We start from the raw sequence: 13,474 nt of genomic DNA, 5'->3' as shown, positions 1-13,474 counted from the left end.
GAAGGATCTACTGTTGTCAGTGCTCAGTGCTGCCTAGATCCAGATCCTGGAATGGATTGATTACGTACTCTTCTGTGGTCCTTAGATCTGTTGCGGCAATTCTCTATATTATTCACTGATGTGTCGATCCTTCGCTGAAATGTTTCACTCCTCTGCATGTGGATGCAGGAGAGGGGTGAACCACAACACATGCTGAAGTACAGCATTATGTATGCTACACCAGTGAACAACATTACAGATTCTAGTGTCAAGAAACAATGTCTGAACTGAATATATCCTAATATCCAAATGCTCTGCTACTGCGTTCCACACAAATGCAGAAAAAAAAAATACATGGCATATTAGAGAGATGGATGTGCCAAATCCAATGTTATTCAAACTTCCTGAAGGGTTCCATGGAAAGAAAAAGCTAATTACCTATCAATTATATGGACAGCAACCCCAATCAAGTCCATTTATACCAATGTTTTTAGTGACCGTGCCTAAGCACGTTTTTCATTAAGAGGGAAAGTCCATTTATACCAATGTTACAATAGCTTTTTCTTTGCACAAGCCCATTGAGTGTATGAAAGTGCTAGGTTGCAGTCAGGAGTCAACAACCAATAATAGCTATCAAAGCTGAGAAGCCAAAACAAAAAGAAGGGCAAAAATATATCACTATTAATATCATATATATGCAAAATCAGTGGATCAAAGAAAAAGCAGAAATAATTTTAGTTTGTATTTGAGGAATGTTTCTAAGTGGTCTCTGAGATAAGACGAACTTCATATAGATCACCACCTTTTCCTGCATTGGTACAATAATGTTGCAACAATGGGTGAGACAGGTAAACAGACTTGATAGTATTCTGGAGCAATACAAAAATTAGAGAAACTAACCAATTTCCGCCTTAATACCAGGACCAAAAAAGGAGGTGAATTTTGCCTGCAGACAAATATGTGCAAGGAATCAATACTCATATAATCTTACACACCTAATTCTATTATGGATTTTGAGTAAAAATACAAGATATGTTTTATTCTACAACATCCTATTATTTTCAGGTAAATTGGGGTATCCACTGTCCAAATTCTGGTATACTGGAAATAGCTCCCTACTTGGTTTAAGGAACTGAGCTAGGCTTGGTGGAGTTGTGGTTGGTGCACACCCCCAACCACCCATGTTCGAATTTTCTTCCAACTCGAATTTGGGTGCCTATTTCTTCTTATTTATAGCACCTAGTTTTTTTTATTTAAAATCTGCTTCTAAGGTATGTTTTTCTAATCCAGTTGATTATCCAAAAAAACTCATCTATTTCAAAACTGTTTCTAATGTCTGTATGCTTATAACACAGTATTAGTATTGTTTCATGCTTCAGGCCAGAACAGGTAACTAAAGGAGGCAGTTTCACCTGTCTCTTCTCGAAATCAGATAGCTCCAGAGCTTTGGCTTCAAATACCAGAACTAAACTGTATTTCCCATCCTCAGTTACCTACATTCAAATATTACTGTGAATCCTGTATACAGAAATGCATCGAGGGAATTGAGCTGGCCATTTGGTAATTCATGCAGATAATTTGTAATGTAACTAAATATCCTTGGACTGAAAAAACAGAAGATGGCAATCAGAAATGTAATCCATTGGAATGTCCAAAAGTGTTACACCCGTTGCCGACGAGATCCACCGGCGTGAGATAAACAAGGGAACAGAGACGAGAGATACCGCACAGAGGACAGGTTCCTCTATTCCATTGATTTCAGAATATTTTTCGTTAAATGTTTCCTCACCCAGGGTGTGGCTTATATGAGCCACCCATACACTGGCCACAGGCCAAATCACACACGCCTTCTACTTTACGCCTCTCACCTATAATACGTCTTCTCATGTTGGCACGTGCCTGACATCTCCCCCGGCCGAAGAACTTGCTTGTCCGCAAGCAAGCGCATCCGGAAAACGAGCTCTGAGGACATTGTAATCTTCCCAGGTTGCCGCATCTTCTGGTAGGTGTGTCCACTTGACTTTGACCTGTGGAACAGCTACATTGCCTTTCTTGACAAGCCTGCGTTCAAGAATCATCTCAGGAGTAGAATCAACAATGGACAGATCTTTTACCTTTGGTAGTTCCTGGTACACTGGAGTGTAATCTGGATGGAACGATTTGAGTTGAGATATGTGGAAAACGGGATGAATAAGACTATCTGCAGGAAGCTGTAACCGATAGGCTACTAGACCCACTTTCTCTAGCACCTGATAGGGTCCATAGTACTTGAAGGCCAATTTGGGGTAAGGTCGGTGGGCAACTGATGTTTGGACATAGGGTTGTAGCTTGAGCAGAACTTGATCCCCAGGTTGAAATTGAAGCTCAGACCTCTTCTTGTCAGCCTGAAATTTCATCCTGGACTGGGCACTTGCCAAATGTTGTTTAAGAGATTGTAAATGTATTTCTCTGTCTTTGACCAATTCTTGAACTGATTGTTGCACCTCCTGATGATTCACTGGTGCCAAGCTCAAATTGGGGTCATAAGCATACAGAGCCTTAAAGGGAGTACAACCCAAAGCTGTGTGAAATGATGAGTTGTACCACAGCTCTGCCAAAGAGAGCCAGCTTTTCCACTGTTTTGGGGAATCTTGGACAGCACATCTCAAATACATTTCTAAGCACTAGTTGATTCGTTCCGTTTGGCCATCACTTTGTGGATGATATGCTGTACTGAAGGATAACTTCACTCCATATAGCTTGAATAATTCCTTCCAAAAAGTACTCAGAAAAATTCTGTCTCTATCCGACACTATGGACTGTGGGAAGCCATGCAATTTAACCACTGTGTCTAGAAAGATCCTGGCCACACCAGCAGCTGTATATGGGTGTTTCAAAGGTAGGAAATGAGCATATTTGGTTAGCCTATCCACTACCACCATGATCACCTCATAACCTTCAGATTTTGGCAATCCTTCTATGAAATCCATTGACAGGTCTTGCCAAGCCCCAGCAGGAATGGGAAGAGGTTGTAATTTCCCAGCAGGATGAGTGTTTAGGTGTTTGGCCTTCTGACAGATTTCACACTGTTGCACAAAGGACTCCACATGCTGCTTCATACCTTTCCAGTGAAACAACTGCTTAATTCTTTGATATGTGGCAAATGCTCCTGAATGCCCTCCAATGGCTGACGAGTGCAATGCAGCAATGACTTTGGTTTGAAGTGCAGTATTCTCTCCAATCCACAACTTCCCATGATATCTGATCACCCCATTATCCAGACTGAACCCTGCTGCATCTGGTGTGTGAACAGCTAGTTGTACCAACAAATTCTGTGCTTGGGCATCAGTAACATATGAATTCACCACTTCTTGTACCCACATTGGTTGAACCTCTGAAATGACTTGTAGTGCCATGAGATGAGCAACTCTGGATAAAGCATCTGCTGCCACATTTTCTTTGCCCTTCTTATACACAATTCTGAATTTGAGCCCCATCAACCTAGCCATGGCCTTCCTCTGCATGTCAGAGTGCAAATTTTGTTCATTTAAGTAGGCTAAAGACTTGTGATCAGTGCGAATTATGAACTCATGTTCTTGGAGATATTGCCTCCACTTCTCCACTGCCATAAGTAAAGCTAGAAATTCCTTCTCATAAATGGACAGGTGCTTATGTTTTTCACCCAGTGCTTTGCTTAAGAAGGCTACAGGTTTTTCTCTTTGCATTAACACTGCACCTATTCCCCCATCACAAGCATCAGTCTCGATGACAAATGGCTCTTTGAAGTCAGGTAATACCAATACTGGGGTGGACATCATGGCTGTTTTCAGTGACAAGAAGGCCTTTTCAGCTTGCTCTATCCATTGAAACTGTTTCTTTTGGAGGAGTTGTGTCAGGGGTTTAGCCAACACACCATAATTCCTGATGTAGCGAAAATGGCCTCTCATGCCATATTTCAATATAATGTTTTGGCGATTGATGACACACGCAACACTTGAACTAATGTGTTTGCTTAGATGATATACTCAGGCTTTTAGGTTCAAGTGATGACAAAGAGAAGATAGGCGTAGCTAGGCCCAAAGGGCCGCCCCTACGGGGGTTCCGCTACCCGGTTAGCGGACGGGGGTCGAGGGGGAGCCGCCCCTCGCGGGTCTCAGGGCAGCGCCCTGAAAGCTCTTCGATTCAGGAGCACCGGAAGAACCGACGCCAGGGCATCGGAGCATCCGGTGGTAGTCGGAAGAACCGACGCCATAATACCTTGGTGCAGAAGGGAATCGAAGCCAAGTCAGCCTATAGGCACCGGTTGAACCGACGGTCCAAAATAGGGCATCGGTGCATTGGGCGTCCTATGTACCAGAGACGATGTCAAGCGCCCAGGAGAAGTTTCTTCAGCACCGGTTCAACCGACGGTGCATCGGAGCATACCGTCGGTGCATTGGCCGTCCTTTGTACCAGAGACGATGTCAAGTGCCCAGGAGAAGTTTCTTCAGCACCGGTTCAACCGACGGTGCATCGGTGCATACCACCGGTGTAATGACGTCAGCGTCCAGGAGAAGATTCTTTCAGCACCGGTTGAACCGGTGAGGCATCGGTGCATTGCATCGGTTCAACCGGTGGTCTCTGCGTCTACTGTCAGGACTTCAACGGCTACTTCATGTTGTGAGTGACCGGATGAACCGACGCTACCCCACCAAGAGGCATCGGTTCTTCCGGTGATACGCAGTTTTTCAGCTGACCGTTGGAGCAACGGCTACAAGACTTGGTGGCCTATATATACGCCTCACCCCGTCCATTTGAAGTGTGCTGGAGTTGCTGAACATCCCAAACACACCCAAGAACATCTCCAACCACCATAGAGCTTCATTGTACATCATATAGGCTTAAGCACACTTGTGAGAGTGCTTAGTGCTTGTAATAGGGATTAGTTCTTGCGAGAGCTCCCTTAAGAGAAGTCTTGCTGCGGCAAGCAACTTGTGATCCGTCGTGTGACCCTCCGTCTTGGTGTGGAGTGGCAACGACACTTTGTGCAGGGGAAGAGGAGGCCCCTTCCTTGGTGGAGAAGCTCCGTAGTGGATTTCGGCCGGGTGACCGAGAGAGACGGTGGCAGTGCACGAGACTCAGTGTCTTGTAGGCACTTGCCTTTGCTTGCCGGCATCGCCATTGGTGGCGTAGTGCAAGACGGTGATCGGAAGAGCCTCGGTGTCCCGTGGACGTAGGCGTTTGTGCCGAACCACGTTACATGACCGTGTCTACTCGGGAGTTTGCATCCCTCTTGCACTTACCTCTTTACTTACCGCATTACGTTTCCGCATTTACTCTATCTTGCGTACCTTTACTTTCCTAGTTAGTATGATTAGGATTGGCTAGGTTGCAAGTCTTTTAAGAGTAAGTAGAGAGTAGCATAGATAAACCTTAGTCATAACTAGCATGTATAGGACGTGTTAGGTTTATCTTATGCAAGTAGTTTGAGCCCTATGTTAAAAAGCGATTAGCGACCCTATTCACCCCCTCCCCCTCTAGGGTCGGACACCCCGGTGATCCTTTCACCTGACAAACTTCCTATAATATCCAGTTAGTCCTAAAAACCCTCTTACTTCAGTAATGGACTGAGGTCTGGGCCACTGCAGCATGGCTGTTGTTTTAGCTGGGTCTGTAGCTACCCCATCCTTAGATATGATGTGACCCAAATATTCCAAACTGTGCTGAGCAAAAGAACACTTGCTTGGTTTCAGAAAAAATTTGTGTTGTCTGAGGGTCTCAAAAACTTGCTGGACATGTTCCTCATGAAGTTCTAGAGAAGGGCTATATATCAAGATATCATCTAGGAACACCAAAACAAATTTCCTGAGAAATGGCTTTAACACTTCATTCATGATGCACTGAAAAGTAGAAGGTGCATTAGTGAGTCCAAAGGGCATTACTTTGAATTGGTAGTGCCCTTGATGAGTCTTGAAGGCTGTTTTATACTCATCTTGCAAGAGCATCCTCACTTGGTGGTACCCCGATCTCATGTCCAGTTTGGTAAAATATTTAGAGCCTGCCAATTCATCCAGAATCTCTTCAATTATTGGCATGGGGAATCTATTCTTGATTGTAATGGCATTGAGTCGCCTGTAGTCCACACAGAACCTCCAACTGCCATCTTTTTTTTTGTACTAACAGCACCAGTGATGCAAATGGACTTGTACTATGGGTAATCAGACCAGCCTCCAATAGACCTTTCACTTGTCTTTCAATTTCAGATTTATGTTGGGGGGAATACTTGTAGGGCCGAGAATTTATAGGCACAGCATCAGGCTGCAATGGAATTGCATGATCATACACCCGGTTGGGAGGTGTACCTTTGGCTCACTGAATATATCAGTATATTGGTGTAATAGATTCAAAACTGACTCAGGAATATCTTGGAGTTGCTGTTCTGGTATGAAATTGACAATGGCAAATGCCCATATGTCATTAGCTTTATAACTCTTTCAAACTTGCTTTGCTGACATAGCTTCCAATTTAGCAGGAACTGGTGTGACTCCCTGAATCTTGATTTGTTTTCCATCTTCCATAAACGTCATGGTCCTATTTTCCCAATCACAGGTCATTGGACTATGAGCTTCCAACCAGTCAAATCCCAGAATTGCATCATATGTGCTCAGATCTAAGACTCTCATGTCAAGTGTCAGTGTATGTCCCTGACACAGCCACTGTAATTGGGGTACCATCCGGTTTGAGGTTAATATCTGCCCATTGGGTAATTTAACAGGTTTGGAGGTAGTAAGAACTGTCTGTAGTCCAGCATCAGCTACAAATTTGGAACTCACAAAAGAATGTGAACTGCCACTGTCCAACAACATCAACATAGTCTTCTTCTTAACTTGAGATTTGATTTTGAAACATCCCACCCCTTCTGTGCCAGCCAAAGCGTGCAGGGATAGCTGTAAGAAATCCTCAGCCAAGGAGTCCTCTACAGCGAGTTGGTTTAAGACCTCATCAGTTAAGTTTTGATCTAGGTCATTTACTGCCAGCGTGTGCAGTTGAGCCTTGGTCCTCTTTGTACACACCTCCACATGACCTGGGTCAAATTTGTCGCCACAGTAGTAACACAGACCATTTGCTTTCCTGTAATCTCTTAACTGCCTCTCCCTCCACAATGGATTGTTACCCTGCTGCTTGTTGTCCCCTTTACTGGTACTCTGTCCAGACCTTGGGAAGGTTGCAGAAGAGTGCATCTTGCTCTTGTTTCTCTCCACAATCCTCTGTTGTATCCGTGCCAACAAATAAGCACGATCAACATCCTCAGGCACTTGGCCTTGCACAGAGTATCTAATCTCCTCCTTGAGTCCATTCACAAACTGAGTTGTAAAGAAAACCTCCCCATACTCTGAATATGCAGACCTGAAATTGCAGAGACTGAAAAGCACTGTAGTACTCTTCCACAGAACCAGTTTGGCGAAGCTCTAAGAGATCAGTAACAGCTGTGCGATAACCATCTTTACCAAATTTCTGTTCTACAGCTAAAGCAAATTCTATCCAAGAAGCATTCTTATGTTTCTTCTTGTAGACCTGTAACCACTGTGATGCAGGGTCATCAAAGTGCAAAGAAGCCACGCTCACCCAATGCTCTAGCGGAACATCCATTAATTTGAAGTAATTCAGGCATTTATCTTTCCACACGATGGGGTTTTCTCCATTGAAACGGGGACAAGACATCTTGGGCATGTGGTAACGAGAGATAGGACCAGAGCGCGTGTGCTCACCTCTGTGCGATTGATGGACGAAATCACCATTAGAAGTGATAGAATCGCTGTCCGAGGATGGCGAAGTCTGACGACGGTTCTGCTGCATTCGTAGCTGGGCGATCGCCTGCCCCGCTTCACCAATCTGACGGGACATCAGCTTTTGCTCGGCCGTCTGCAGGTCGATGGCTTGGGTGTTGAGTTCCAGATGGGTGCGCATCTTCTGCTGAGCGATACCGATGTCGGTAACCCTGGCGAAGAGCAGATCAACACTCTCCAGGATCTGATCCAACTTGCCAATCTCCTTCTCTGCATCCGCTTCCATGGCGTCGAGTATGAATTTGGTCTGGACGGATGGCTTCGGAGGAGCCGTGACTGACGCCGCCTTGGGTGAGACAGGAGAGGAACGGATCCGGACGGAAGCGTCGAATCGAAGAACTATCCTAAGCGGCGCGTGGTCGGGTGGTCGACGGCGCCGGAGAGGCTAACCGGCGATATGCGGTGGCCGCCGTCGACGAAGGTCAGAAGGCGGGGCGTGGACGCCGAGATCGGATCGGATCGCGGCGGAGCAACCAGGCCGTCGAGGAGACGTACCAGGAGGAACTCGACGAAGATAACTGGACGTAGAGGCCGATAGCGGCGGATCGCCGGAGGAGAACCCGAATCTGATACCAATTGTCACCCGTTGCCGACGAGATCCACCGGCGTGAGATAAACAAGGGAACAGAGACGAGAGATACCGCACAGAGGACAGGTTCCTCTATTCCATTGATTTCAGAATATTTTTCGTTACATGTTTCCTCACCCAGGGTGTGGCTTATATGAGCCACCCATACACTGGCCACAGGCCAAATCATACACGCCTTCTACTTTACGCCTCTCACCTATAATACGTCTTCTCATGTTGGCACGTGCCTGACAAAAAGGTATAGGGATGACAGCAAAGACTATCTAAATTTTCCTTGTGCAATACCTACTTCATGAATTCGGTAACAAGACATATCAGCATTATATTCATGGAACATTGATTAACCTGTAGCAAACTTTATTTTCGTATTATGTATAGCAGTGATTTCATTAATCGTACCAAATAATCTTTTCTCGAACAATGTACCAAATAATATTGTTCCATTTATTAGATCGGAGAAAACCATGTGCCCCCCTGGCTTGGTCTTAAGAGAGGGGAGTACCATGCATTTTATCTGTGAGCACCTAGGTTCGTGTCCTCTCAATTGGATGCTCTATCATTTGTCTGGTAGCAGAGAATCAACTTTGGCATTTATGGCTTGTTTCAAAAAGAAAATGAAGGTTTAATTCAGAATTTTGAGAAACCTTAATCTCTCTTAAGTTCCACGTAAACCACGGTATCCATTTCCTCATATGAATTTCATGCCTCTTTGATATTCACCATTATGTTAACTGATCACTCAAATAAGGAGTTGATTGGTTACAGTACTAGAACACTAAAGTTAATTGCCTTTTATAGGAAAATATTTTTTCATCATTAAATTTTGGTTGAAGTAACCACATAATTCTTTCAGTAACAGTCTATAATGATGCCAATGTCAACTCCATAATTATTTGTACTACACAAAATGTGTGCAGTCTGAATCTGAAGTCATCTTGTACTATGTAGTTGATAAAATCCTGGACTCATGAATTTTATTCAACTCTTAAAAAAAGTGCAAATACATAACCAATAAAATATGCTATTTACAATTCGCAATATATGGAGTGCCACTCCAAAGAATAAAACAGACAGACAGTGAACTTACTTCTTCTCGAATTTTTTGTAATATAGGCGCATTACGTCTAGGAATGCCACCACCCTGTCATTTAGGCCAAAAAAAAAAGAAGGCATAAGAGGAAGCAACAAAAGTCCTTACTATGAAGAGAGACATTTTGTAAGACATATAGTACCAATGACCATTAGCTGAATTTTGAAAATAGTCGATATGAATAAAGTAAAAACATGTTAATTTCATGCAAATGGACAGAATGAAGAATTACCAAACCGTATTGAAAGATTCGCTGTAGCGCTTCATCCAGGTGCTGCTCATCACCATATCTAAAACGTGTAACGTCACTCCTGACCTAGAGATAAGCAATGATGTCAGATTAACAAATGTACTGTAGAAAATTTTCTGTTATTTGATTGTATGCTTGATCCCTTCCCAAATTTTCCTGTGCAAATGCACAGCAATATTGCCTTAACCACAAGGCACAGTACAGGTTTGAGTGCAAGAACTTAGAAGGAAATGCACTATTAGCTCAAAAACATGTGCTGGATATTGTGATAATGAAGTGGAAGATGTGCACAAATGGAGGTTTGAAGCATCTGGCCAATTGTCTACTAAATCAGCTTATGAGGCTTTCTTCCACAGAGCAGTCCAGTTCCAACCAACCAAGCTAATTTGGGCCGGCACGTGGGATCCGAGGAAGCTAATCTGGCCAATCCTTAGATCTTCCCAAATTTTCCTGTGCAAATGCACAGCAATATTGCCTTAACCACAAGGCAAAGTACAGGTTTGAGTGCAAGAACTTAAAAGGAAATGCACTATTAGCTCAAAAACATGTGCTGGATATTGTGATAATGAAGTGGAAGATGTGCACAAATGGAGGTTTGAAGCATCTGGCCAGTTGTCTACTAAATCAGCTTATGAGGCTTTCTTCCACAGAGCAGTCCAGTTCCAACCAACCAAAATAATTTGGGCCGGCACGTGGGATCCGAGGAAGCTAATCTGGCCAATCCTTCTAAGTTTGTCTGTTCAGGAAAACACATGCCACTGTTGGCGGACGGCAGACAGGCTCGCAAGACGGGGCCTCCCTCACCTCGTGCGCAATTCAACACCTACTGTGTGCATGTGTTTTCTCCAGGCAATTCTGGTTCCAGCTGCTGCGCCGCTTCAATCTACGTGACTCACACCCCAAACATCCTTGGCTGGTTTTTCTGAATGGTGGCAGCAGGCTGGTGCGTCACTCAACACTGAAACTCGGCGAGGTTTCAACTCATTGGTCGCTATAGGGGCCTGGATGCTTTGGAAGTTGAGGAACGATGTAGTTTTCATTGGTGCCCTGCCGAAGATTGATCATGCTCTCCTCCTGTCTAGGGAGGAAGCCAACCTCTGGATGCTTGCAGGCACCAAAGGCCTTAGCTGGCTGGTAGCTGCTCAATCTGATGGTTAGCAGTTTTGTGGGTAGGGCTGGTCATTTTCTGTCATACCATGGGCGTGTGTGTAAACTAAGAGCTAAGGGTGTGGGTGTGGGTGTTTTGTAAGGCTATTTTACCCTCCCTCTGCCTCTCTCTCCCTCTCCGGCGAAGCGGCCCGGCCTGCCTCTCTGCTCGAGCGCGCTGGCCGCTCCCTCCACTCGCGCACGCTGGCGCCGGAGAAGGCTCGGCGCCTCCGCACGGAGGCATGGCACGGGCGGGGGTGTTGAGGCATGTGCGTTGAAGACTCCTCAGGCTCATTGCTGGCCTTAGATTTCAATGTTGTCATTTTTCTGGGTACAATCCTTTGGGTACAGAAGGGTTTAGCTGTCTCTGTGGGGTGCGCAAAATGCAGGGTGGACACAGGGTAATTTAATCCTTCCTTTAGTACAGGGATGATTAAGTATGTGTAACAACTTAATCAATGGTCTAAGGTACCATAGTGTGTTGCATCAGAATCAAATAGATCATCAAGCTCTGGTCGTAGTAACTATCTGGGACTGTGGTTGTTAGGAGGTAAGTTTTAAGTGATATTGTGATGTCAAAATTTTGTCAATTTCACTTATATCAGTCAATTGCATCATGATGTAACTAAATAAGTGATAGTCACAATTTAAAAAGTACAAATTAACCAAGGAGTCTATTATTTGCCATTGTTAGATAGATGCCCCATGTAGATTTCCAGAAATTAACTAAGAATCCCAGTGTTACGCATTTCTACTTTAATCGTCAAGACTGAAATTTGTGACATCATGCGGTATTATGATGGTATAAACATCAGGTGGGGTTGGAATTGTGTCAGTTTCGTTTCCAGGACCTCTCTTTCAAACAAATTTCAAGTTTGTCTCATGTTTGAAGTTCTAACTTCAGCAAATATTTGGTTATGTAGCCCAATTATGCTTAAGATGAAAATATAATGGAATACAAACAGTTCACCACATCATACTAATAGTCATGTTTGATCTGAAGAATAAAGATTACCTGCTTCAGAATGGGGGTGGTACACTTTTCTCTTAGAGCAAGAGCATCAGCATAGGTTATGCAGGGCACTGGTTTCAGTTCTGCATACTGCATATAGAAAATTCAGAATCAAAACATACCTCAGCAAAGAAATCATGTACCTTTCAACCTAACTTACTAAATCATTATCATTCAATTGAGATTCTCGGCGCAAACTGCATCTCAAGATTTAATTTCATGCACGAAACCTCAAGGCACATGATTTAGAGAAGACGAATGAGCCTAGAGGTAACGGGATAGTCCCTAAAGCTGTTACCCAGTAATGTATTATTGTACATGTACATATATAGGGAGAGTTCTTGCCTTCAAGGCCATGCCAATGATTGTGAGAGGAAACCCGTAGGTTAGCAGCAGCGCTGACCACTCCGAGCCGGGAAGCAGGTTGAAATACGAGCCGAATCCATACCTAAAATGCAAGCACACAAGGCCTCAATAACAGGGCGTTCTGAATATCTTATTGGACGGATAAGACTGAGGAAAATTTCAGAACTCACGACAGGAGTGAAATCCCAACACCCAGCCCAATCACACCGAAGGACACCTGCAAATGAGCAGCGATTCAGCACCCAAGGACTCAATTGCTCGGTGTGCCTACGGTCAAGGCGCAGCGATCATGTTCCAAGAAGCAAGAAATGGCCGGGGCTGTGCACCTTGGCGAGGGAGAACTCGTCGTCCGGGACGGCAGCCTTCCCGCCGGCCAAGGTGCCGGTTGGCTGCGCGGCGGGCGCCGCTGAAGGAGGTGACGATGGCTCCGCGGCGCGTATGGGCGCGACGGCGCGCCACAGCCGCCGGGGCGGAAGGGGCAAGGACACACAGGTCGCCCGGCGGCGAGAGGCCGGCGCCGGGAGCACGGCGAGCGCCGGGACAGCGTGCGCCGCGCACTGCACAGACATCCCTCTCTTTGCTCCGTCTCTGCACCACGCGTCACATCAGTAGTGAAGTGATTCTTGAGGCTTCTCGCCGCAAAATAATAATTTTTTTCCTCCTCGGCAAATTTTGGACGGCGACGAACGGGAGGAGCAGGAGGGAGACGGTGGTCGGGTGGTGGGCTGGTGGCTGGGTTTTTGGCGCGTGTGGGAAGGAACGAGTGGATCACCCACAAGCGAGCGGATCCGAGGGATTAAGGCCAGAAATAAAATAATAAAAATCGAGCCGGTGTCTAGCGAAGTGGAAAAATGAACAAGGGATTAAGGCCACTATATTGACCATGCTGAACACTAATTTCTGAGTTTTCTGATCACTTTGTTACAAAGGTAGTACTTGATAGCCACATTGTACTCTTGTATGGAAGTTCAAGTGGATTGCACACATGCATTATACTCTTGTTAAGACTGTTATCCTCCACTTCCAACAAGTGTAATTAAAATTCCAAATGAAACACCCAAAGAGCAATATACATCATAAAAGCATGATTGCTGATTACAAATGGAACGATCGTACTCATCATTGCACCTTGAATGTACTATCAAAAAAAAAAATTGCACCTTGAATGTTACAACTCTTTAGGACACTGGATGCCACGAGACGATCAACAAAAGAGTCATCAACTGTGAGAACATGA

The 13,474-nt window shown here is 44.8% G+C and overlaps 1 protein-coding gene across 1 annotated transcript; it reads right to left on the bottom strand.

Moving 5' to 3' along the window:
* Positions 1 to 454: 454 nt before the first annotated feature.
* On the bottom strand, positions 455 to 13,014 carry LOC120712186 (thylakoid membrane protein slr0575-like). The gene is made up of 9 exons (XM_039997902.1): positions 12,564 to 13,014; positions 12,408 to 12,454; positions 12,217 to 12,319; positions 11,875 to 11,961; positions 9,696 to 9,779; positions 9,461 to 9,514; positions 1,392 to 1,472; positions 880 to 925; positions 455 to 787 (listed from the first exon to the last, which is right to left on the bottom strand). Exons 1-9 carry the CDS (start codon positions 12,804 to 12,806, stop codon positions 738 to 740), a joined length of 795 nt encoding a protein of 264 aa, XP_039853836.1. The 5' UTR covers positions 12,807 to 13,014; the 3' UTR covers positions 455 to 737.
* Between the last annotated feature and the right edge of the window lie 460 nt (positions 13,015 to 13,474).

This window comes from Panicum virgatum, chromosome 6K (genome assembly GCF_016808335.1).
Source record: "Panicum virgatum strain AP13 chromosome 6K, P.virgatum_v5, whole genome shotgun sequence".
In the NCBI taxonomy this organism is placed as follows: Eukaryota; Viridiplantae; Streptophyta; class Magnoliopsida; order Poales; family Poaceae; genus Panicum; species Panicum virgatum.
The sequence above is the reverse complement of the archived record's forward strand: the minus strand, read 5'-3'. Positions and strand labels throughout refer to the sequence as shown.